Raw genomic sequence first — 27,887 nt, 5'->3', positions numbered from 1 at the left:
GGCTGATCTCGATCTTAATCGGTCTCTGGGTCTTCGAGCTTGATCTTGACCGACCTCGATCTTGATCAGTCTCTGGGTCTCGAGCTCGACAATATATTCTTTGTACCATGGCTCGATATTACAATGATGAACCTTGAACCATCATGTTTCAATCTCGATTAATCATACGAAAGGTAAAACTCGGTTTCGACCGTATACACAAAACTAGTAATCGTATTCTTTTATGGATTCGTGCTCTTTTACGTAACGGAGGAGGAGAGGAGGAGAAATGAGAAAGAATAAGAAGAAGAGTTGGGGAACAAGCAGGAAATGGAAGGGTATAAAAGTTAATTGCCATATATATTGTAAATAAAAGGAGCTTATTTTTTTTTATAAAAGGTTGTAAAACAGAGTCAGGGGACAAATATTAAATATCATGCTCACGTAATTTCTGGTAGGTTGAATTACCCTGTGGTATAAGCCCAAAATGTGAGGTCGGTGTAGATTTTGACTTATGTTTGGCGATTGTAAATCAATTATCTAAATTAGGCAAACGAGTAAGTTGAGAAATTCTAAATTCTAAACTGTGCTAATAACAATTAAACCTTCTTTTTTCCTTAAAAAAATCGAGAAAAATATGAGATTTATTATTTTGTAAGTGAAACAAAATTTGTTTTCATTGTCAGACTATTGAAATTGAATATATGCCCTCCCGCAGTCAAATCATTTGCAAATTAACTTTTGCTCGACACTTTGTTGATATTTTCCTTAAACCAAACAATTAGATCTATCCTTCTACTGTCTTCTTCGAGCGATTGGACTCTAGTAACTCAGTTTTCTTCCCCAATTGCATTGACAAGGTTAGTTGGACTTCTACCTAGTTTGCAATTTTAATTTATGTTGTCCAATTGCTTGTACACTAGACAAACTTTGAGTATTGGAGCACAAAAAGAATATAGAGGATTAAGGCGTAGTAGTAGCTGTCTTAATCACTTCTAAATTTTGTAATTCTATCAAACACTTTCCTCACTTTATGACTTTTTGCTACAGGGAATCACCCTTGGGGGATTGGGTTTTCCTTTTTCGGACGGCAGTGGTATCTCCAATCAAGACTTGAATTGTAATCGTGAAAAAGAGAACCACTGTTGTTTCTTTAGGTTTGTAATCGTGAGCTCTTTCTGTGGAAGAAAACGTTTCCAGTAGAAATGTTTTACTACTATATCATCTTCTGCATATTTTCCGGTGTATGTTTGGTGACATATGCAAGATGTAAGATAGGGTATGAGAATAGTTCCGTTATGATTTTTAGTATAAAAGATTGAAAATATTTCTGGTCCGATCCTTCGCGGACCCCGCGCATAGCAGGAGCTTAGTGCGCTGCCCTACCTGTCGGTTAAAGCAAGTGTGATGGGATAAGATTGCAAGTGATGTGGAGTAAGACTTGTGATATTTGTGAAGGAAATGACTTGTGCTTATTGGTAAAGGAAGTCATTTCTCCCTTTTGGCAAAAGATGTTTTCTTTTGTGTTAACCAACTACTCTAAAATTATTCATCCTTGAAAATATTATCCAGCCATCACCAAACATATAATATTCTCTAGTTTCTTTCTTTGTTTGATCATCCAGTTTTACTATTGGCATTTTTGTTATCTTCTGAGGTTTCAGAGGAGGGTGTTTTTTGATGCTTGGTAATCAGCTGAGCAAATGGGCCCTATATATTACATCCTTATTGCATTGCCTTGCACCTTTGGTGCCATAGCGCTGGCACTTGTGCACATATACAGGCACCTTTTGAATTACACTGAGCCAACTTATCAAAGATACATTGTCCGGATCATCTTTATGGTTCCTGTAAGTGTTTCCTGACTCTTAGTCTTCTCCTCAATCTCTCCATTAATGTAATATTTTCTTTGATAAGTACCTTTAAAATTAAAAAAAAGTAGCTTTGAAATTAGTATGTTTATGTAGTTTGAGATTATGTAACTTCTTCTCAATCTCACCTTTAAAGTTATACATTTATGTAGTCTTTAGCATTATGCAACTGTAGACTACTTTCTTTTTCTTTATTATTCAGTCTGCTATGATATGCTAAAGATACTGGTGGAATTTAGTAATTGAAGTTGTTGCTTGACTTGGGGCTCCATATAATTTATACGACAAGTATTCTAGTTTAATTCCCACACGAATTAATCTTTAGCAAATGGACTCACATATTCTTGAGCTTTATCTTTGCCTCTATGCTTGTTTGATGCACCTCATTAATCAGAACATGTCTTTTGCCTTTGAGATTCATCACTTATAATGATGCACCATTATATGTCAGAAGGCCATTTGTATACTATAACTATTTTGCTTTGTGCCAAATTCACTGAGCACTCAGGTCAGTTGAAGATTTTGGGCCAAAAATCAGTGTTAAGCTTGTGAAGTTTTTGGTAATTAAACTTTTTTATTAATCACCAAGTAGTAAATTACAAAACTTAGCTGTGGCTGCCTCAGACAGCTATTTAGGAATGAACTACCAGACTCCACTATGCCTTTACTGAGAAGTAAGAAGCACACCTCCTAGGGAGGGTTTCTCTACTTTTCAAGCAAGGTACAAAATACTAGAAAACAGCTAAAACTTGTGAAGTTATGTGCTATGCAAGTGGATAATCATTTAGGTTCTTGAGCATTCATATAGACTGCAATAAGCTTGAGAGATAAAAAGTCCCAATTAGAATAAGCAACTTGTTGTACTTTTACAATTATAGAAAGGGGTACACCTTGGGTCCGGGTGCGTCAGGCCTTCAACTAACAAGAAAGTGTTAACATATCCTATTTAGTAGGTCAGTACCTGGCGTCCAATCTGGGGCAAGGAAGTTCTTGGGGCACTTAAAGCTAGGACTACAAATTTGATTTTGAAATGTAATAGTGCATGGCTGATATACTGTGAACTGTGATGATTGTGTTCCTGAGTAGCATGTTTAGAGTCACTCCTTTGAGTTTTGGTGATCTTGACACTATGGTCAAATGGGACAAATTTCTCCTTCATCTCATGCTAAAGGGCCTAATTTGGCTGCATATGTGAAGTAAGGGACGACTAGATTTCATTATTTTTAAATGTATGCAAGTCCAAAAGCAGGGACAGAGTTAAACTTTTTTATTCTTATTATGTTACTTTGGATGGTAACAGTTGATTGATGTTACTAGTTTTTGATGTAATGAAAGACTTTCTGTGTGGAAAATGTCTTTATAGAAAAGAATATTTTACCTCTTATTATGGTATATTAGAACTTAATGGGCTACGTTGTAACACTCAATATCTAAACGGGGTTGACTTAACTTAAAGTAATTGAAGTTTGGAATTACTTAAAAGTCAATGTTTTCCTCTTAGCCAGTTTGCAAGAAAGTTTTTTCTTCTTTCAAATTGTAAAAAGTTATATCACTAAAAATAAAACAAAACTGGAGCCAATTTTCTCGGAACGAACCCAATAAAAAGTCCTCCTAAAAGCAGATTTAATCACTCAATTAGGACGAAAACAAACTAAACATGCCAAACCAAACTAGACGGTCTTTTAATCCAACCGCCAACGCCACCTTAAAAGATCATGTCAAATTTAAGTACGCCGTTCAATCTGAAACTGGTGTAGTTTTATATTGATTCAAAAAATTAAGAAAAAACCTTTGATATGGGGCAGTTGGTACAACTTTGAAGTCAAAAATGGAAGTTATACAATTAAATTCGAAAAGTATGCAGAAGATGTGGATGATTGTGATAATTATTCAAAAGATTATGACAGGATGAAGAATTAGCATTGCCACAGGGTTTGCTGATTCAACGTATTTGTGAGAAAGTACGGGAGAAAATATGTTATTGATATTGGATAATAAATACAATCCAAGAGGTCCCTATTTATAGCTATACACTACAAGGAGATATTACTCCTCTTCTAATGTGGGACAAGAACTATACATATCTGTAAACTAACACTCTCCCTCAAGCCGGTGCATACACATCATATGTACCGAGCTTGTTACACATGTAGCTAATACGAGAACCAGTAAGAGACTTAGTGAAAATATCTGCTAGTTGATCATTCGACTTTACAAACTTTGTAACAATATCTCCTGAAAGTATTTTTTCTCTGACAAAGTGACAGTCGATCTCAATGTGTTTAGTCCTCTCATGGAACACCAGATTTGTCGCAATATGAAGAGCAGCTTGGTTATCACACACTAGTTCCATCTTGCTGATTTCTCTGAACTTTAACTCCTTGAGCAACTGCTTGACCCAAACTAACTCACACGTCGCCATAGCCATGGCCCGATATTCGGCTTCGGCGCTAGATCGAGCAACTACATTCTGTTTCTTGCTCTTCCACGAGACCAAATTACCTCCTACTAGAACACAATATCCAGAAGTAGAACGTCTGTCAAAAGGTGATCTTGCCCAATCAGCATCTGTGTACCCAACAATCTGCTCGTGGCCTCGATCCTCGAATAGTAATCCTTTGCCTGGAGCTGACTTTATATACCGAACAACTGTATCCCAGTGACTATCACAGGGAGAATCCATAAACTGACTTACAACACTCACCGGAAAAAAAAAGTCAAGTCTAGTCACTGTGAGGTAATTCAATTTTTCAACTAACCTCCTATATCTCGTAGGGTCTCTAAGAGGCTCCCCCCTGTCCAGGCAGAACCATCCTGATCATTGCCAGTAATAACAATATCATCAACATAAACCACTAGATAAATACACAGATTAAGAGCATAATGCCGATAAAACACAGAGTGATCAACCTCACTACGAGTCATGCCGAACTCCTGATGTGATTCTTCGAGTTAACAAAGAACCAACCTACCAGGATCAAGATCTTGAAACGAAAACGTGGTTTTGCGGGCCAATTTCAAAAAACAACGTATCTCAAGTTTTACGACTCAGAATCTGATGATTCAAACACGAGGTGAAAAATGACGATCTGAACTATAAGAAAGACTATTTACTCTTTCCAAACAAGTAAATATTTATACTGTACCGGTTCAAGGAAAGTTATGATTCTATGATATCAAAAAAACGAATTTAGATCAAGAAACGTGTTCTTGAATGATCAAGAACCTATGTTACTCGGACTCTTCAAAAATGTTGTTGGGTGCGTGTCGGATCCTCCAAATTTAGTGCATTTTTGTAGGATCCGACACGGGTGCGGCAACACTTTTGGAGAGTCCGAGCAACATAGTCAAGAACTATAAAATTCCTAAAGTCACCACTTGGAATCAATTAACGTGATAAAGAAACATCACACGCAATTGAAAACAAGATAAAGACTATCACCATCTTGCTTGGAACCAAAAACAAGGATAAAGAAGACAAAATAGAGAAAAATACTCTATTGTAAAACTAGGGCAAGCCTCAAAAACGTCAATTTCATTCTACAAGGCAAGAGAACCCTTTATATAGGCCTAAAGTCTCTTCTTTGATGACTACAATTCCTATTCTAATAAGGAAATAAAATAATTAAAGACAAGGAAAGTAAAATCCATATTCTACAAGGAAAAGAAACTAGAATCCTACTAAAAGAAAAATCCTTATTCTAAAAGGAATAAACTAAATCCTATTTTAAGAAGGAAAGGGTCTTGGCTTCTTGAAATCAATCTTGGGCTTCTTGGACTTCTTGTGCTTCTTGAAAATACGTCCATATATTTGAACCTGAGCTCTAAAACATGATCTTGGCCAAAATTAATAAAATTTAACATAGATTCTTCTTTTACATCATTCTTCCCTGGTTGAAAAAGACTCGTCTTCGAATCTAAAGGCTCCACAAATGGCACAAGCTTGGCAACTTCCATACTTTAGTTGAACTCATATTCACCCGGCTCTAAGTTGCATTTTTCTAACTTGTCAAAAAGCTTTATCGTGTTGTAACAAAGCTTAGCATGTGGCCGAACTAAATCCCACTTTCTCAATAGTAACTTTGTACCAATATTGCTGCAATGAATCCTCTTAAATTGATTTTTAAACACTAATCCACAATCATAAGTTATATTCTTTTAATCTTCAGAAATCTTGAACTTCTCCATGTCAATGTGGTGCTTATGGGATATGCCAAGAAAATTCGATTTAGCATCATAAAAGCCCATAGAAGAATCAAATTCAAGTACCTTTGGATCAAGCTTGGAGATCGAAGTATATCTTCTTGAGAATTCATCAGCAACAACGCTCTCATATTTAACTAGATCATGACCATTGATGGAATTTGTGTTGAGATCTCTTACATATTCTTGAATATATTCATCCTTTGGGGGCAAGAAAAAAATTGGAACAAAATATGAACTCAAACCCTCCATTATGGACTCCTTTTTAAGCAACCCTTCCTGTTGTGTTTGCAAAATTTCATGGACTTCTAGATTAATGCAATATGTTGCCTCGTTTGGAAGGATAGAATCAACAATCAAATTAATATTATATTGAGGATCTCTATTAGGTGAAAAGTTAAGCTCACATATGGGATGCTCCAACGGATCATCATCAAACTTCGGAGGTAAATCCTCAACTTGTGGATCTAGTGCATGCTCCTCCTCCTTGTGCTCTTCCGTAGTAATACCAACATTCAAAGACTTTTCTCCATTGATTGGACCAATTATTTGTAATTTGTTCAGAAAAGAATCATCATTGAGCTGGTACTAAAATAATCTTACGTCCATTCTCTGTAAAAGAATAGGTATTAAGGTCTTCATCATATTTAGCACACCTATCATACACCCATGGTCTTCTAAGTAATAAGTGACAAGCATCCATATTCACTACGTCACACCAAATCTTGTCTTTATAGATCTTACCAATAGAAAAAGATACTAGGCATTGACGAGTTACCTTTAAACCATCATCATTTCAACTTCAATGCTGTAAGGATATGGATGAAGCTTGGTAAGTGGGAAAACATCGACAGAGAATGGAACTTGATTCTGGATAGCTAAAGCAGAGAGCCAAAGACTACCATCTGTAACTGCCTTTTAGTAGGTGGATTTCATTCCATAAGTTAATTACCCTGTGAATAATGGTCATTGGAGTGATGCAAGATGTAAGAACTGCATCCCCCAAAAACGCAACGAAGCATGGGATTGTATGAGTAGGGTACGAGCAGTTTCAATAAGATGTCTATTCTTTCTTTCAGCTACCCCATTTTGTTGAGATGTGTACGGACAAGATGTTTGATGAATAATCCCATGAGATTTCATAAACTGCTGAAATGGGGAAGACAAATACTCTCGGGCATTATCACTACGAAATGTGCGAATAGAAACCCCAAATTGATTTTGAATTTCAGCGTGGAAGGTCTGGAAAATAGAAAACAGCTCAGATCGATTTTTTATCAAAAATATCCAAGTGCACCTGGAATAATCATCAATGAAACTGACAAAGTAGCGGAATCCCAAGGTGGAACTGACTCGACTAGGACCCCAAACATCTGAATGGACTAAAGTAAAAGGTGACTCTGCTCGATTATCAAGACGCCGAGGGAAATGAGAGCGGGTATGCTTACTGAGCTGACATGACTCACACTCTAGAGCTGACAAGTGAGATAAACTAGATACCATTTTCTGAAGTTTTGACAAACTGGGATGTCCCAATCGTTTATGTAATAAATCTGGTGAATCAGTAACAAGACAAGTTGTAGAAGGAAGACAAGATGTGAGTGCATGTGATTTAGCAAGGATAAGGTAATAAAGTTCATTTGATTCACGCCCGGTACCAATGATCCGCCCCATACTGCGTACCTGTATAAAAACATGGTTGTGAGAAGGCACGGGAGAAAATATGTTATTGATATTGGATGATAAATACAATACAAGAGGTCCCTATTTATAGCTATACAGTACAAGGAGATATTACTCCTTTTCCAATGTGGGACAAGACAACACTATACATATCTGTAAACTAACACTCCCCCTCAAGCCGGTGCATACAAGCTTGTTACACATGTAACTAATACGAGAACCAGTAAGAGACTTAGTGAAAATATCTGCTAGTTAATCATTCGATTTTACAAACTTTGTAACAATATCTCCTGAAAGTATTTTTTCTCTGACAAAGTGACAGTCGATCTCAATGTGTTTAGTCCTCTCATGGAACACCGGATTTGACGCAATATGAAGAGCAGCTTGGTTATCACACACTAGTTCCATCTTGCTGATTTCTCCGAACTTTAACTCCTTGAGCAACTGCTTGACCTAAGCTAACTCACACGTCGCCATAGCTATGGCTCGATATTCGGCTTCGGCGCTAGATCGAGCAACTACATTCTGTTTCTTGCTCTTCCACGAGACCAAATTACCTCCTACTAGAACACAATATCCAGACGTAGAACGTCTATCAAAAGGTGATCCTGCCCAATCAGCATCTGTGTACCCAACAATCTGCTCGTGGCCTCGATCCTCGAATAGTAATCCTTTGCCTGGAGCTGACTTTATATACCGAAGAATGCGAACAACTGCATCCCAGTGACTATCACAGGGAGAATCCATAAACTGACTTACAATACTCACCAGAAAAGAAATTTCAGGTCTAGTCACTGTGAGGTAATTCAATTTGCCAACCAACCTCCTATATCTCGTAGGGTCTCTAAGAGACTCCCCTGTCCAGGCAGAAGCTTAGCATTCGGATCCATAGGAGAGTCAACAGGTCTGCAACCCATCATTCCAGTCTTCTCAAGAATGTCTAAAGCATACTACCGCTGTGAAATAATAATATCTGAGTTAGACTGAGCGACCTCAATACCTAGAAAATACTTCAATCTGCCCAGATCCTTAGTTTGGAAGTGCGAAAGAGATGTTGCTTCAGATTAGTAATACCATTCTGATCATTACCAGTAATAACAATATCATCAACATAAACCATTAGATAAATACACAAATTAGGAGCAGAATGCCGATAAAACACAGAGTGATCAGCCTCACTACGAGTCATGCCGAACTCCTGAATAATTGTGCTAAACTTACCAAACCAAGCTCGAGGGGACTGTTTCAAACCATATAGTGACCTGCGCAATTTGCACACACAACCATTAAACTCCCCCTGAGCAACAAAACCAGGTGGTTGCTCCATATAAACTTCTTCCTCAAGATCACCGTGGAGAAAAGCATTCTTAATGTCTAACTGATAAAGAAGCCAATGACGTACAACAGCCATGGACAAAAAGAGACGAACATATGCTACTTTAGCCACGGGAGAGAAAGTATCACTATAATCAAGCCCAAAAATCTGAGTATATCCTTTTGCAACAAGACGAGCCTTAAGCCGATCAACCTAGCCATCCGGGCCGACTTTGACTGCATAAACCCAACGACAACCAACAGTAGACTTACCTGCAGGAAGAGGAACAAGCTCTCAAGTGTCACTCACATGTAAAGCAGACATCTCGTCAATCATAGCATGTCGCCATCCTAGATGAGATAGTGCCTCACCTGTAGACTTAGGGATAGAAACAGTGGACAAAGAAGATATAAAAGCATAAATGAGTTGACGACAGACGATGATAACTTAAACCGACATAGTGGGATTAGGATTAAGTATGGATCGTACACCTTTGCGGAGTGCAATTGGTTGACTAAGAGGAGACAAGTCCGCAGTAGGTGCAGAATCTGATGCGGGACGTGAATCACCTGGGCCTGATGCTGGATGTGGACGACGATGATAAGTCAAGAGTGGTGGAGCTGCAGAAGGTTGAACTTTATTATGTGGAGGAACTGGAGCTATAGGTGGTGGAGCTACAACCAGAGCTGTAGGTGGTGGAACTGGAGCTATAGGTGGTGGAGCTACAATTGGAGCTATAGGTGGTGGAGCTATAACTGGAGCTGTAGGTGGTGGAGCTGGAGTGACTGAATGTCCAAAAGATGAAACTGGTAGTACCTCAGAAATATCTAAGTGATGACCTGAACCTGTGAAGTATGATTGGGTTTCAAAGAAGGTAACATCAGCGGACATAAGGTACCGCTGGAGGTCAGGAGAGTAGCATCAATACCCCTTTTGTGTTCTCGAGAAACCCAGAAATACGCACTTAAGAGCACGAGGAGCTGACTTATCTGTTCCTGGAGTAAGGTTATGGACAAAACAAGTGCTTTCAAAGATATGGGGCGGAAGAGAGAACAAAGGTAAGTGGGAAAACATGACAGAGAATGGAACTTGGTTCTGGATTGCTGAAGATGACATACGATTAATAAGATAGCAAGATGTAAGAACTGTATCCCCCAAAAACGCAATGAAGCATAAAATTGTATGAGTAGGGTACGAGCAGTTTCAATAAGATGTCTATTCTTTCTTTCAGCTACCCCATTTTGTTGAGATGTGTACGGACAAGATGTTTGATGAATAATCCCATGAGATTTCATAAACTGCTGAAATGGAGAAGACAAATACTCTCGGGCATTATCACTATGAAATGTGCGAATAGAAACCCCAAATTGATTTTGAATTTCAGCGTGGAAGGTCTGGAAAATAGAAAACACCTCAGATCGATTTTTTATCAAAAATATCCAAGTGCACCTGGAATAATCATCAATGAAACTGACAAAGTAGCGGAATCCCAAGGTGGAACTGACCCGACTAAGACCCCAAACATCTGAATGGACTAAAGTAAAAGGTGACTCTGCTCGATTATCAAGACGCCGAGGGAAATGGGAGCGGGTATGCTTACCGAGCTGACATGACTCACACTCTAGAGCTGACAAGTGAGATAAACCAGATACCATTTTCTGAAGTTTTGACAAACTGGGATGTCCCAACCGTTTATGTAATAAATCTGGTGAATCAGTAACAGGACAAGTTGTAGAAGGAAGACAAGATGTGAGTCCATGTGATTTAGCAAGGATAAGGTAATAAAGTCCGTTTGATTCACGCCCGGTACCAATGATCCGCCCCGTACTGCGTTCCTGTATAAAAACATGGTCATCAAGAAATAAAACAGCGCATTTAAGTGATTTGGCTAAGCGACTAACAACTATGAGATTAAAAGGACTATTGGGAACATAAAGGACTGAATCTAATGGTAAGGAAGGAAGTGGGCTTGCTTGACCTATTGCAGTTGCCATGGTTTGAGACCCATTGGCCATTGTGACTTTTGGAACAGATTGAGAATACGAAATAGTAGTGAAAAGAGATTTGTTACCAGAAATATGGTCTGATGCACCTGAATCAATGACCCAAGACTGAGATGATGAAGATTGGGAGAAACAAGTCACGCTATTACCTGTTTGAACAACAGAAGCTATCTCAGAAGATGTCTGCTTACATGCTTTATAGTGAAGGAACTCAATATACTCTGCTAAAGAAACCATCCGACTATTCAAAGCATCGGTTCCCATGTCGCTACAATTTGTTGTAGTAGGGTTAACTTGAAATAGTGGAAATAAGTAACTCCTGTGAGAAAACTGAAGAAATAGCTTGAAAAACACTGTTTACAGCAGGAAAACAGAAAATTGTTCTGTGTCGGAAACACTTTTCACGCCGGAAACACTGTAGCTCGCCGGAAAATTCCAAAGTTGTCGGAATTTGTCGTAACCAGGATGGATAGACTCGGAATTCCTTTGCGAGCAAGCTGTCCTGAAGAAATGTTTTCAAAAAATGGCCGGAAAGGTCACTGTTCACGCCGGAAAAATATTAAAGTGGTCGGAATTTGATTTGAATTAGATGGGTAGGCTCGGAATTTTAAGGAGAGCACACTGTCCTGAAGAAGCTTCGCGAAAAAATTGCCGGAACCCTCGCCGGAAAAGTTGTTGCCGGCGCGTGGAGGAGCGTGGCGGCTTTTCCGCCGGATAAAATTTCAGAGGTTGGTCGTCGGAGGGTGATCTACCTCGTGGTGGTGTTGGTTTTAGCACAACACCGACAGAAAGTGACTTTCACTTAGACAAGCCTTAGGTCACCGGAAAAATTACACGATGGCTAAGTTCTTTCTTCCCGGTTAACGTTGGAATGACGCACAACGATCTTTTCTCATTAATGCTCTGATACTATGTGAGAAAGAACGAGAGAAAATATGTTATTGATATTGGATGATAAATACAATACAAGAGGTCCCTATTTATAGCTATACACTACAAGGAGATATTACTCCTCTTCCAATGTGGGACAAGACAACACTATACATATCTGTAAACTAACAATGGTCATCAAGAAATAAAATAGCGCATTTAAGTGATTTGGCTAAGCGACTAACAGCTATGAGATTAAAAGGACTATTGGGAACATAAAGGACTGAATCTAAAGGTAAGGAAGGAAGTGGGCTTGCTTGACCTATTGCAGTTGCCATTGTTTGAGACCCATTGGCCATTGTGACTTTTGGAAGAGATTGAGAATACGAAATAGTAGTGAAAAGAGATTTGTTACCAGAAATATGATCTGATGCACCTGAATCAATGACCCAAGATTGAGAGGATGAAGATTGGGAGAAACAAGTCACGCTATTACCTGTTTGAACAACAGAAGCTATCTCAGAAGTCGCTACAATTTGTAGTAGTAGGGTTAACTTGAAATAGTAGAAATAAGTAACTCCTGTGAAAATATTGAAGAAAAAGCTTGAAAAACACTGTTTACAGCAGGAAAACAGATCATTGTTCTGCGCCGGAAACACTGTTCACGCTGGAAACACTGTAGCTCGCCGAAATCTACTATAGCTGACGGAAAACTCAAAGTGGTCGGAATGAAACAAAACCAGTGAGGGTAGGATCGGAATTACCAGGCGATCCTAATGTTCAACCGGAACTTTTTCAAAATCTGGCCGGAACAGTGCTCACGCGCCGGCGCGTGGGTCATATTTCGCCGGAATTTTTTTTCTTTTCCAAGCGCGTGAGGGCGCGTGGACGTGTGTTTTCAGGTGGGGTTGACTGGGGTTTGGTCGCCGGAGCCTGAGGAGTCTTGTGGTGGTGTTGGTTTTTGCCCAACACCTACAGAAAGTGATTTGCTTACGGACAACCTTCTAAGTCGCCGGAAAATTGCACGGCGAAGATGTCTTTCTTCCCGGAAGTCGCTGGAATGATGCACAACGACGGGTTTCTCACTAATGCTCTGATACCATGTGAGAAAGCACGGGAGAAAATATGTTATTGATATTGGATAATAAATACAATACAAGGAGATATATCTGCTCTTCCAATGTGGGACAAAACTACACTATACATATCTGTAAACTAACAGTATTGACCTTAGATGCAGTTCATTTCTTATATTGTCTTTGGCTTGGAATAGAAGAAAGAATGGCTACATGGTATACAACAACAACAAAAACCACCCAGAAGAATCCCACTAGTGGGGTCTGGGGAGGGTAGAGTGTACGCAGACCTTATCCCTACCCCGAAGGGATAGAGAGGCTGTTTCCGGGAGACCATCGGCTCAGAGACAATAAATCCGTAATAATAGAATCCAGAAAAATAGTATTAGCATCGTAAAAATGGCTACATGGTATCTGACCTGAATTTTCTTGATAAGTCAAAGTAAATCTTCAGTGCATAAAGCGGGCTTTAAATGCAGTTGTTTAATGGAGCTTCGTCGATTATAATTTTGGCAGAATTAGTTGTAGGATTTTGTGCTTTATTGCATAGAGGATATTGTTGTGTTCCCTCAAATCTAAATTCAAGGTGCTATTATTCACAGTGAGTACTCCAGCTTTATGGACTTGTTAGAGTATGTTGCATTAGCCACAAATTTTGCATTTATTTCCAGAAGGTCATCCTATTTATTTATATCTGGACACAATGGTGTTAATGTTGGTTAACAAATGATTGTTCCCAGTACATAGGTGCTAACTAACAAGCTTGACTTCTGAAATCCTTAAGAAATTCATAGTTACATTCCATCTTTCAATTTCTGCTATCACTTCGATAAATTAAAGTAGTTCTCCTTGTCTCCCTGACAGGTTTATGCGCTGATGTCATTCTTGTCACTCGTTCTAAATAAGAACGCCATCTATTTTAATTCCATACGGGAAATGTAAGTACAGTTCAATTTAGTATTTAGTGGGTTTGATGTACACACTTATTCTTCATGTTACTATGATAAGATCACAATGCTGTTTGTTCCTATTATTTTGCTGCTATTTTTGCCAAACTGAGTATAAATTTTGCAACTAGTAGCAACCATGAATGCTAGATGGGATGATATTAATAGTGAATAGCTTAGTGATGTACATACCGAAAATCATAGTTGTTCACTATAGCAAGTTCTTTTTCGTAAGCCTACTCTCTCTAGGTTGTTGACTCTTCCTAGTTCTTTAAATCCCATGCATGGATAGTTAAATACAATGAACTTTTGATTCCTATAGTTTTGGTCTCATGAGACTGGTACTGATTACGTTGAATACTCTATATTGTATCTTATGTTAATGGGCTAGGAAGCTATTATTGACTTGAGTGCAAAGTTAGGGTTTGAAACTGCAATGCCCTTGATTTTCTGAAATGTGTTTATGCAGCCAACGGATGACCACGCATGACTTGGTTACTATGTCTATACTTGCTTTTCAGCTTTGAAACATATATAATACCTTAACAGACAATATGTTATGATATATAACATTTAAGCTAAACTTGAATTTACTGCAAAAGGATTATGGATGCTTCTTCCATATCAAAGACGTAAAATCATTCTTTAACTCATTGGGTCAACCAAACATGAAGACATCCAAAGTAATAATAACTAATATAATGGAAACTAGCTGATATGCTGTTGTAGGTGCTATAGTTGTTGAACTACCAAGTTAGCGGTCCAACTTTAAAGCCTCCAACAACATATTAGGTCAATAAAGCGAAAGCTTCTCAAGAAGCTTCGACTAGGAGTACGTGGGACAGCTGGAAAGGCCTTAAAGTTTATTAAAGAGAAGTAAAACAGTTTAGCTACGAGCTTGCTGAGATGTAGGATAATTGAAAATCAAATAGACCACATCCTTCCATAAATTCAAATCCTCGGAGCAGAATTGGCTCCATCCTCGTGACTTATCTGGAACTACCTGTGGGTGCAATTGACCGACTTATCTTAGAGAACCACTTGTTGAGAGAGTTGAAAAGGCACTTGCTGGATGACCAAAGAGGTATCTGTCAAAGGGGAGAAAGAGCACTCTATCGGCTCTCTAGCATGCTCTAGTGGTAAGCATCCTCCACTTCCAACCAAGAGGTTGTGAGTTCGAGTCACCCCAAGAGCAAGGTGGAGAGTTCTTGGAGGGAGGGAGCCGAGGGTCTATCGGAAACAGCCTCTCTACCCCAGGGTAGGGGTAAGGTCTGCGTACACACTACCCTCCCCAGACCCCACTAGTGGGATTATACTGGGTTGTTGTTGTTGCCAGATGCAGCCTCCTGAAAGAAGCACAAAGGTTGGAAAACTTTACAAGAAACTTCTTATAGTGTATGTGGGGGGGAGGAAAAAAACCATCTTCTAAATTGGGAAACAATGTAATTCCCTCTAAAGGTTCTGGATGAAGTTAGGAAGAGACAAGGAGAGGCAGAGCACCCAACAGACCACTCAATCATATGGTGTAGCTTATGTAAAAAAGTACAATGAAAGGATGAGATGATTCTGTCACAGTAGGAAACGAGGATACAACCGGCTTTCGGGTGCAGAAGAAGTGCAGGTATCTTGTGCAAACTGGATATTGAGAAAGCATTCGACCAAGTTAACTGGTCATACATGTTTTCAATGCTAAGGAAAATGGGATTTGGTAGCAGGTGGATTAGGTGGATTAAATACAGCTTGACTACAGTCAAATATTCAATTCTCATACATAGGAGCCCAGTAGGATTCTTCTCACCCCAAAAGGGTTTAAGGCAGGGGGACCCTTTGTCTCCATTCTTGTTCATCCTAGCTATGGAGGGTCTTAGCAAGATGTTGGACAAAGCAAAGCAGTTGCTTTGGTTAGATGGTTTTAGTGTTGGAAGACCTCAAGGGAATCCAATCTGAGTCTCACATTTGCTCTATGCAGATGACACATTAAGTTCAATATCTTAATCTAACTCTGCTCATTTTTGAAGCTATATCAGGACTTCACATCAACATGGCAAAAAGCATAATAAACCCAATTAATGAAGTTCTCGACTTAGAGGCTCTAGCTGATATTCTATGCTGTGGCATTGGCTCTTTCCCTGCCACATACCTTGGCCTACCATTGGGAGCCAAATTCAAATCCGCTGAAGTGTGGAATGGGGTGTTAGAGAAGGTAGAGAAGAGATTGGCGACATGGCAGATGCAGTATCTCTCCATGGGTGGTAGGCTAACTTTGATTAGCAGTGTAATTGACAGTATCCCAACCTATTTCATGTCATTATATCCTATGCCCAGCAAAGTGCTCAAGCAGCTGGACAAACAGGAAGAATTTTCTATGGAAGGGGAATAGCGAGGGACATAAGTTTCACCTGGTTAAATGTGCCAAAGTGACTCAACCTAAAGACCTTGGTGGACTTGGAATTAAAGACGTAGCAAAGCACAACAAATGCATGCTAATGAAATGGCTAGGGAGATTTGGTGAGGAAGACACTAGCCTGTGGAAGAAGGTGGTGATAGCCAAGCATGGTCAACAGAGCCACTGGTGTACCAAACTCAGTAGACCCCCCGTGGTGTTGGGCCATGGAAATACATCAGCAGCCTTTGGGAGGAATTTTCTCAGAATATTTCTTTCAAGGTTGGGAATGGGTTGCATGTAAGATTCTGGGAAGATAATTGGTTAGACAACTGCCCCTTGAAAGAGAGTTTTCCACTGCTATTCCTGATTGCTAGTGACCCCAACTCCACAGTAAGTCAATATAGATTAGGAAACTCTTGGGTTCCACTTTTCAGAAGGAACATGCATGACGGGGAGCTGAATAGTCTATTTGTTCTACTTGGTAGATTAGGAAACTTTACCATAAATGAGCAGACCCAAGACAGGCTTAGTTGGATAGGGTGTGGTACAGACTCATATACAGTGAAGTCAGGCTACAGGCGCATGTGCGAGCACAATGGAATCATTGACTCTTGGCCTTGGAAGCTTATTTGGAGGACAAAGCTCCCTACAAAAGTTATCTGCTTCACTTGGACAACACTCAAAGATGCTTGCCTCACCCAAGACAATCTCTGTAAAAGGAGTTTTCAGCTGGTCAATAGATGCTACCTGTGTCAGCAAAACTCTAAATCAATCAATCATCTATTTTTGCATTGTCCAGTGGCAGCAGACATGTGGTATATGTTTCTCTCTATACTGGGTATAAGCTGGACACAACCACAGGGTATCTGGGAGGCAGTGGAGGGTTGGAACAGTTGGAAAGTTGACAGAACCATCAAGAAGGTCTGGAAGATGATCCCAACAAGCATTTTTTGGTGCCTTTGGCAAGAAAGGATTGTTTTGATGGCATTTCAACTCCTATCCACTCTCAAAGCTAAATGCCTTGTGTACCTATTTAGTTGGAACTCTCTAACCCCGGTAAATAATGTAGTTTCCCTGGTAGATTTCATTGGCTCAATTGCTCTAACTTAGCTACTTTCTACTTTTGTGTTGTGGCTAGCTCCCTGTGCTAAGTAAGCTTTTTGTTGTAATGGAGCTAACACTTATCCTCTTTGTAATTTTGCATCTTCTTGATGCCTTGGAATGAAGAATCTTATTTCATCAAAAAAAAAAAAGGTGCAGAAATGTCTCTTAATTTAAAGCTTTTCAGCCCATCTTCACTGTGATGTGGCAAACAGAAATAGTTGCCCAAGGTGGAATCTTATGGTATCTACGTATAAGAAGATATCTGTAGGTTTTTATTTTTGGGGGGTGGGGAGGGGAGGCAGGAGAGCTCAACAAACTGCCCTTCAATGACAAATACCAATTACGAGAGAGAAAATTGGAATTTTCTCACGCCTCAATTTGAATTCCTATAACACTGAGGAAAGTGCCTTTATTCACTTGGATAGTAGTTTGGGGAGCCATCATAACACCAAATAATTTGAGGAAAAGAACAATTTACATTAGTTAGTGTGTCAAGTACAAGGAGACACGAGAAATTAAGCATTTGTTACTCCACCACCCCTATTACACACAGTTTATAGTGTATATTCTGGAATTAATTGTAATTTTGAGCGAAGATACAAAACTGAGAGAGATGCGGCTAGTAATTATTTTTTGGTTGTAAGTTGATATGAAAAAATTATGATGCTGGTGTTGCAAAATCCTTGTTCTAGGAAACGATTAGGATCTTGGATTCGTTTTGCTTATGACTTTTTCTTTATTTTATATCTTTCTGAGAAAATATTTTTTGGGGTGCGGGTGGGGGTCACTTGGACTTTTGAGCAGGCTTTGATTGGCAGATGGAACTTGGTAACGTATTATTTCATTCCAGTTGTGTGAAAGAGTTCAAAGTATAACCCTCCCTTTTCTAGCAATAACAACCTCTATCTTTTTTAATTGAAAATTGAAATGTGGAATTTTTTGCGATTCTGATAAATTTGCTTAACTAGTTGGTTTCCCAATAATTGCTTTGTTGCCTTGCAATCTATTTGAGTATTATGAGTCGAATTTAGATAGTTTGCGTGATAAATGAGCTTACTTTCCTGGCATAGGAGTATGGAGAAAAGTTGGCAAGAATGGTGGAGGAGAGTTCTGACTTAACAGTGTTCGGTCATCTCGCCAAACTGTAAAATGATGTTCCTGCAGTAATTTGACGTTGATTTAAATGGCTCTATTGACTCATAGTTGCTTTTATTAAAAAAAAGTTGTTGATGCTTAATTAGGATATTTGGGAAAACGTGGATAGTAAAAGCAATGAAAAACATATATATGTGCATCACACGATCCTCAACAGAAGAATAAATCCAAAATCCCCAAATACTGAATATTACCTCGAGTGGAACATATATAAGATCAATAACCAATAAAATGTCACATCTCAAGTCAGAAGGACTCATAGGTACGCCGACTCCTTATCGAATATTACACACGATTCTGCCGAGGCGAACGACTCGATCCCGTAATAATAGTGTACACCGCCGAGGTCGTACGACCTGATCCATAGACGCATCTCATAATACAGCCGAGGTGAATGGCCCGATCCCATAAGAATAGTGAAATTTTGACGGGTCACTGGCCCAACAACAACATACCCAGTATTATCCCACACCGTGGGGTCTGCGGAGGGTAGTGTATACGCAGACCTTACCCCTACCTTGTGAGGATAAAGATGTTGTTTCTAATAGACCCTCGGCTCAGGAAAGTATAAGCACCACATTAATAAAAATATAGACAAGGGACAATACCAAAAATCATATAAAAGCAGAATAAAAACAACAAGATAGTAAGGTGGTCAACAATGAAAAAAAACAACGGTTAGTCATAAAAACCTACTACCAATAGAAAGCGAGACTGCGTGCTAATACTACTGTTATGATCACTCTAGACTACCTACTCTATTACCCTAATCCTCGACCTCTATACCTTCCTATCAAGGGTCATGTCCTCGGTCAGCTGAAACTGCGCCATGTCTTGCCTAATCACCTGTCCCCACCTCTTCTTTGGCCTACCTCTACCTCTCTGTATGCCCTCCACTGTTAACCTCTCACACCTCCTCACAGGAGCGTCTGTGCTCCTCCTCCTCACATGACCAAACCACCTAAGCCGAGTTTCCCGCATCTTGTCCTCAATAGGGGCCATACCCACCTTGTCGCGAATAACCTCATTTCTGATCCTATCTAACCTGGTGTGCCCACATATCCATCTCAACATCCTCATCTCTGCTACCTTTATTTTCTAGACATGAGCGATCTTGATTGGCCAACACTCAGCCCCATCCAACATCGTTGGTCTGACCACCACTTTGTAGAACTTACTCTTAAGTTTCGGTGGTACCTTCTTGTCACACAAATCACCGAAAGCGAGTCTTTATTTCATCCATCCCGCTCCAATACGATGTGTGACATCTTCATCAATCTCCCTATCCCTCTGAATAATAGACCCAAGGTACTTAAATTTTCCTCTCCTAGGGATGACCTGCGAGTCCAGCCTCACCTCTCCTTCCCCTCCTTGAGTCTCGCCACTGAACTTGCATTCCAAGTATTCTATCTTGGTCCTGCTCAACTTGAAACCTTTAGATTCCAGGGTCTGCCTCCATACCTCTAATTGCGCGTTGACACTGTCTCGCGTCTCGTCAATCAATACAATATCATCTGCAAATAGCATGCACCACGGCACCTCCCCTTGGATGTGGCGCGTCAGTACGTCCATCGCCAGGGCAAATAAAAAAAGGCTGAGTGCCGATCTCTGATGCAACCCCATCATAACCGGAAAATGGTTCGAGTCCCCCACCCACCGTCCTCACTTGGGTCTTTACTCCATCATATGTTTCCTTAATCAACCTAACGTAGGCAACATATACACCTCTAGCCTCTAAACATCTCCACAAAACCTCCCTCGGAACTTTATCTTACGCCTTTTCTAAGTCGATGAACACCATATGCAAGTCCTTTCTCTCCCTAAACTACTCTATCAATCTCCTAACAAGGTGGATGGCTTCTGTTGTCGAACGCCCCGGCATAAACTTAAAATGGTTCTCGGAAATAGACACACTTCTCCTCACCCTTAGTTCTACCACTCTCTCCCAGACTTTCATAGTATGGCTAAGCAGCTTGATACCCCGATAGTTATTGCAATTTTGGATATCACCCTTGTTCTTGTATACATGCATCGTGCTCCACCTCCCACTCTTCAGGCATCTTCTTTGTTCTAAAAATGACATTAAATAACCTAGTGAGCAACTCCAAGCCTGCCTTGCCCGCACTCTTCCAAAACTCCACCGGGATTTCATCCAGCCCGGTCGCTTTGCCCCTGCTCATCTTACGCATAACCCCTCAACTTCATCAACTCTAATCTGCCTACAATACCCAAAGTCACAACAACTCCCAGAGAGTTCCAAATCATCAGTACAATGCTCTTGTCCCCCTACTCGTTCAAGAGACTGTGGAAGTAGGCCTGCCATCTCCGACGGATAAGCCCCTCATCCAACAAAACTCTACCATCTTCGTCCTTGATGCACTTTACTTGGTCCAAGTTACGTGCCTTCCTTTCTCGCGCCTTGGCTAACCTAAACAACTTCTTATCCCTACCTCGGCCCTCGAGTTCCTCATACAAACAACTAAAAGCTGCAGTCTTGGCCGCCGTAACTGCTAGCTTTGCCTCTTTCTTAGCCAACTTATAATACTCCCTATTCGCCCTCTTCTCCTACTCGTTTACACTTTCCACTAGCTTCAAATACGTTGCTTTCTTGGTTTCCACTTTTCCTTGCACCTCTCCATTCCACCACCAGTCTCCCTTGTGACCACCAGAGTAAACCCTTTGAGACCCCTAATACCTCTCTCGCGGCTTCCCTAATGCACTGCGCAGTCGTGGTCCACATAGTGCTTGCGTCCCCACTACTCCTCCAAGCCCCCGTAGTCACCAACTTGACCCCTAACTCCTGCGCTTTAGCTTCCGTCAAGGCTCCCCACTTGATCCTATGTTGGCTATACATCGCCCTCTTCCTCCTCTTCCTCGTGATCTCAAGGTCCATGACCAGGAGCCTATGAAGGGTCGGGATGACCTTGCAATCCGTGCAAAGACTTCTATTGGACTTCCTGCAGAGTAAATAATCAATCTGAGTCTCGGCCACCGAACTCTGGAAGGTGACCAAGTGCTCACTCTTTATCGGGAAACTAGAGTTTGCTATCACCAAATCAATGTATCTAAGCATGCAAGAATAACTCAAATAGTACAATTTAAACATGGTATGGGCCTAAGTCTACCCGAACATAATCAAGAATCTTCCATACACACAGACATTCGTCACCTCATGCGTGCGTAGCTCCCATAACACGTAGCACGTAGCAAATATAACACCTACGGGGTAAATTTCCCCTTACAAGGTTAGATAGAAGACTTACCTCGCTCCGAAATCTGATAACCGGTTCCAACGCATCTCTAACACCTCAAACCAATACCAAACGATCCGAAACTAGTCAAAGAACGTGCAAACCAATCAAAATATACTCAAAGACTCGTAATTTAACAATTACAAATAATTCCTAACTTCACACGAAAAGTCAATAAAGTCAACCCCTGAGCCCACGTGCCCGAATTCCGAAAATTTTTGATGATAAATATTATCCATAGCACCACGAACTCAAATATATGATTTATATCCAATTCCATGTCCAATTTCGTGGTCAAAACTCAAAAATACCATTTCTAGGTTTTCTTCCAAAATCCCACTATGTCGACCAATTTCCATGTTAAAATTCATATATAATCCGTGTATTTAGCTCACAATGAGTAGGAATCACTTACATTTAGATGATAAAAATGCCTTTCCAAAGTCGCCCCAAAATCGCCTCCAATGAGAGAAATAAGATAAAAATGAGCAAATTCTCGAATTGCTAACTTATACATTGCCCAGACGTTACCTATCGCGATTGCGGTCAAAAGGCTCGCGCTCGCGAAGCAAAAACACCCCTGCTTACCAAAATAGCCTACGCGATCGCGTTTGACCTTCCGCGATCACAAAACACGAACATCCTCTCCACCACGAAGGTGAGACCTCTTCGCGTTCGCGAAAACCAACTCACCCCAGCCGGGCTTCAACCCCTATGTGAACGCGAGCCTCAACACGCAAACGCGAAGCCCCAACTCAGACCACTATGCCAACGCGGAGCATCACCCGCGATCGCGAAGAACAATAGCCCCCAACTCCAGAGCACCCTTCGCGACGCACCATCCGCGATCGCGATGCGTACCAAAGACATCAGAAACCAGCAGCTGCAAATCAAAGGGAAATGGTCCGAAACCATCCCGAAACACACCCGAGGCCCACCCAGGACCCTGTTCAATCATACCAGCAAGTCCCCATACCTTATCCAAAGGCTCGAAACGCCACAAATAACATCAAAACCAAGAATCGACGATCAAAATCCCTCTCTTAACTTTCAAATTTCGTCGAACGCGTCCGAATCACACTTAGACATTCCGGATCACGACCAAACTTCACACACAAGTTCTAATCAACTAAATGAACCTATCCAAGGTCCCGGAACACCACCCGGAGTCTGATAACACCAAAGTCCACTCCAAGTCAAACTTAGCAAATTCAAAACTTTCAAAATGCAAACTTCCGATAATAAGCGCCAAATTGCTCCCGAACCATCCGATACTCAACCCGAACATACGCCCAAGTTCGACCTGTAGGAACCTTCAAATCTCTATTCCGAGGTCGTTTACTCAAAAGTCAAACCTTGATCAACTCTTCCAACTTAAAGCTTTCGAATTGAGAATTATTCTTCCCAAATCAACTCCGAACTTTTCGAAAATCGAAATCAACTGCACATGCAAGTCATTTTACATATAGTGAAGCTACTCAGGGTCTCAAACCGCCGAATGACATGCTAGAGCTCAAAACGACTGGTCGGGTCGTTACACAAGAACACGGCAAATGTTTTAGAGCCGGAGGCTTTTGTTGACTCTCTAAGTTCGTTACCTACTCACCAGAAAGTCTTCTTTTGGATGTACTCTGTCCCAGCATCACTTTAATGATGGTTTTCTTACATCAATAATATTATGACAATAACCGATATTTTTTAAAGATCTTAGAGAGAAATGGCTTGAAACTTCCTTTGAACTACTGCAAAAACTATAATGTCTTTGTGAACTCTTATTGGTGACTATGCATTGACGGAAACCTCACAGAAATTAGTTGATGCTTACAGCATATAGAGAGGAAATGGAAACAATATTAGACTTGCTATGATCCATGTCTGTATGTTCTTTGTTAGGTTAGTTTTATTATATTAATTCTTGGTTATCTATCTTACTATGAGATCCCTATACTTGGGATGTTACTCTTTTTGGTGGTTGTGTTTGTGTTTAAACTTGATATTTGTTTAAACCGCATATCTTTGAATTCAGAGGAAGTGAAGGATCATTCGCTTTTTTTTTTTTTGGAGTAAAAGGGAAGGATCATTTTAACTTCAATTATAGAGGCTTAACATACTGTATCCATAAACTTGCTACTGTTGTTCTTTTTGGTGTTTGTGAGTGCATTTGACTGATCGAAGGAAGAACTTCCTCAAAGCTCCGGCCACATTTCTTTGGACTTTAGAGGAAAGAGGAGTGTAGTGGCTTCAGTTATAGAGACTATTCTTTTTTTGGATAAATACTTCAATTATACAGAAATAAATATTGTGTTAAGTTATATCTTCATGCATGGGCTCTCCGGGATGGCGGGATCTGGATTTCACATGTTTGGCTCACTCATAGCTCTTCTACTCCTATTATCTTCAAAAATTTACATCAATATGGGAGAGTCATGGGCTCTCCGGGATGGCGGGATCTGGATTTCACATGTTTGGCTCACTCATAGCCCTTCTACTCCTATTATCTTCAAAAATTTACATCAATATGGGAGAGTCTGGTTTATATTTGTTTGTTGCTTTGCCTTCATTGTTTGACATTTTTAGCTCATTTGTAAATATTTCATGTGTAATTGACTCAATCTTTTCTTTGTTAATTTCCATCCTATTCAAGCATGCCAAAAGAAAAAGCTTTTTAGGGGAAGGGGGTGTTTGGTTATAAATTTGTATACGATGTATCCTTTGAACTGAGATGGTGTGTAAACGTTTCTCTTTGAAGCTAAATAATAAACTTCATGGATTTAATATTTCTAATTTCCATTTCAGATATGAGGCTTGGGTCATATATAATTTTCTATCACTCTGCCTGGCATGGGTAGGTGGCCCAGGAGCTGTTGTTCTAAATCTGAGTGGCCGAGTTATAAAGCCTAATTGGTATCTGATGACGTGCTGCTTTCCTCCAATTCCTTTGGATGGGTAAGATACTCTTGCAGGAAGCCACATTTCTTTGCAATTTGTCAATAAATAGTATTCTCTCTCCACCATAAATGAACATTAATTATTTGGACCTTTTTAGTTTTTATCTAATATTTGGACGTCAATGGATTTTCAGTTGTCTTGAGCCACTTAACGACTCCCTTGATCCTTGCCACCAGATTAATTTTCACCATGTTGTACTGTTTAGTTAATCGCGTAGGTATTGCGGAAATGCTATCGGTGTTATCAAAGGCGAAAATCGCAAAAAAGCTCTAAGGTCCGTTGGGGCTTTAAGCGCAAAGCATAATTAAAGCGTGGGCTTTAATGAAAAATGCGCAACTGGAGAAAAAGTAAAAATATGTATATGTAGTCTAAGACCAATAATTATAAGCATGAATAACAAATATATGGACAAAGAAATTGAAAAGAATTACGATAAAGTGAAATATCAATTGTTTAGTGTCGTCTTTTCAGGATTATACTCATTGGTAAGAAAAAGAATGCCTTAGATCCTTGATGCGACACTGAAGCGCCCACAAAGCGAGGCGAAGCACTCAACATGTTTTGAGCTTCGTTTCAGGGCTTTAGCGCGCTTTAAGCGTGCCTTTGACAACACTGAACGCTATAAATTTTGTTAGATGATTCGAGATTTCATCTCGTGTTTTATATTTTGTAAACTGCATTTCTGTTGATGTCAAAGCTATGCAGGCGCTTTATTCGGAGGTGCAAGCAGGGATGTTTGCAGTTTGTGATCCTCAAGCCCATATTAGTGGCAGTCACATTCATACTTTATGCAAAACAGAAATATGAGGATGGAAATTTCAGTCCAATGCAATCCTACCTCTACCTCACAATTATCTATACTATCTCATACTCGATGGCACTTTATGCCTTGATCTTGTTTTACGTGGCATGCAGAGATTTGCTCCAGCCATTTAATCCAGTTCCAAAGTTTATCATAATCAAATCTGTTGTATTCCTTACTTACTGGCAGGTAGGATTTTCCATCTTTCTATAAATTTATATAATCACATTCTGTATCCACCACTGAAATTGAATTGTGCTTAATTACATTTATTTACTCTGTATTATTTGGTAAAGAAACCTTCTATAATCTTTTATCACTGGCCTTATTGCACCAAATCTGGCATGGTTTGATGCTTTTCACTTCATTGGCTCTGTTAGCTAAAAAATTGCTTTCACAAGTCCAGCAAAACAGTTAAACTCTAGAACTATTATTACTAACTGCTTATTGGTGCACACGGGAAAAACCATTTCACATTGTTGCGTTTTTTCCTAAGTGGTTATCTTTCTTCAACTGCTTATTGATGCCCATTGGGAATGCTTTTACGCCTAGAATTGTTATGCTGTTCACTAGATGGCCATTTTTGCTTGATTCTCGTTTGACTGTGGTCTCGCATCCGGTGTCTTGTGCGATAAGAAGGTCCCACAAAGACTTAAAGGTAAGTTCTACAGAGTAGTTGTTAGACCAGCTATGTTATATGGGGCCGAGTGTTGGTCAGTCACTAACTCTCCAAAGGGAAGTTATCACGGCGTGAAAATGAGGATGTTGAAATGGATGTGGGGACATACTAGGAGAGATACGATTAATTAAAATATTCGTGACAAGGTGGGGGTGGCCTCCGTTGTTGACAAGATGAGGGAAGCGAGACTGAGATGGTTTGAGCATGTGAAGAGGAGATGCACAGATGCCACAGTGAGTAGGTATGAGAAGTTGGCAATTGTGGGTCTAAGGAGAGGTAGAGGTAGGCCGAAGAAGTAATGAGGAAAAGTTATTAGACAGGACATGACACATCTTCAGCTTAGTGAGGGCATGACCCTAGATAGAAGGATATGGAGGTCGAGGATAAGGGTAGAAGATTAGTAGGTAGTCGTAGTTGGTGAGGGTTCGATTCCTCACCTTGTAATCTCCTCCTCCATTTTTCCCGCCCCTACCCTATGTAATAAAATAAAATAACAAATCTTTATTAAGGAGGAATGGTTGCTTTTACCTTTTCTGCTTTTGAAATGTGGTAGTTTGCTTGCTGACAAAGCTGAGGATTACCTTTTTAACTTAGCTTGGATAAGTCATGTATTTTTAAAGGGCTAGTTTTCCTTTTATTTTTTGGTCATGCAATGGTGTGTAACAGAGTTTATACTGAAATTCTAGACAGAGAATTACTGGCTCTTGGTTCACGGAATATATTCTTGTGTTTAAAAGTTATGTCCATTTCAAGCTTCAAGTTCTCATATCCTTCTTCGTAACTGACTTCCAGGGAGTTCTGGTGTTTCTTGCTGCGAAGGCTCGATTTATTAAAGATACCGAGGAAGCTGCAGAGTTTCAGAATTTTATAATTTGTGTTGAGATGCTTATTGCTGCTGCCGGCCATCTTTTTGCCTTTCCATACAAGGAGTATGCTGGAGCTAATGTTGGTCCTTCTCATGGCTTTTTGGCTAGCCTTGGCCATGCCCTTAAACTTAATGACTTTTACCATGACACTGTCCACCAGGTAAACCAGGCAACATGCTCATTTTCCGTTTTGCCTTCTACTGTATAACCAAATGTATCTTCACAAATTTATGTTCTTCCACTAATGCAGTTTGCTCCGACTTATCATGATTACGTGCTCTATAATCATAGCGAGGGTGATGAGGGAGCAAAAAAATACAGGGCGAGGACTTTTGTCCCAACTGGTACAGAGATGGATACTGTTAGGAAAAGCAAGAAGATATCTGCAAACAAATTGGAATATATACAATTCTCTAGTCTCTCTTCTGCTAGCAGTACTTCCGAAAATGCTGGGATTGGCTGTCAAACTGGGAAATCAGAGGCAGTGAATTCTTCATTGCTGATAGATGCATCAAATAGTGTCTCATTGTCCCATGATCTCTCTCACATTGATGTTGACTTGACAAATTATCCACCTAAGGTTCCTGCAGCTAACGTGTCAGGGACATGCTGACAAATAGAAAATGTTTATTCAAGTGACTAATACTAGCAAAATATGTATTTTTAATGGGTCAGATGGCAGCAAAGTTGGTCACAATTGTATATTTCTTACCCATTGATTTGCAAGGCCTTACTCTCTCTCTCTCAA

The 27,887-nt window shown here is 40.0% G+C and overlaps 1 protein-coding gene across 6 annotated transcripts; it reads left to right on the top strand.

The window, feature by feature from the left end:
* Positions 1-253: 253 nt before the first annotated feature.
* Positions 254-27,887, top strand: LOC107815132 (uncharacterized). Of its 6 annotated transcripts, XM_075252309.1 has the most exons (9): positions 469-839; positions 1,030-1,136; positions 1,644-1,829; positions 6,020-6,499; positions 13,865-13,938; positions 24,640-24,789; positions 25,498-25,783; positions 27,066-27,299; positions 27,390-27,887. In XM_075252309.1, exons 5-9 carry the CDS (start codon positions 13,877-13,879, stop codon positions 27,750-27,752), a joined length of 1,095 nt encoding a protein of 364 aa, XP_075108410.1. In that variant the 5' UTR covers positions 469-839; positions 1,030-1,136; positions 1,644-1,829; positions 6,020-6,499; positions 13,865-13,876; the 3' UTR covers positions 27,753-27,887. The 6 variants fall into 6 exon arrangements, with proteins under 6 accessions (XP_075108407.1, XP_075108412.1, XP_075108408.1 ...); XM_075252306.1 differs by lacking the exon at positions 6,020-6,499 and having other exon boundaries at positions 254-839; XM_075252307.1 differs by lacking the exon at positions 6,020-6,499 and having other exon boundaries at positions 467-839; positions 1,030-1,457.

The sequence above is a fragment of the Nicotiana tabacum genome, chromosome 4, assembly GCF_000715075.1.
Source record: "Nicotiana tabacum cultivar K326 chromosome 4, ASM71507v2, whole genome shotgun sequence".
Lineage (NCBI taxonomy): Eukaryota > Viridiplantae > Streptophyta > Magnoliopsida > Solanales > Solanaceae > Nicotiana > Nicotiana tabacum.
The sequence above is the reverse complement of the archived record's forward strand: the minus strand, read 5'-3'. Positions and strand labels throughout refer to the sequence as shown.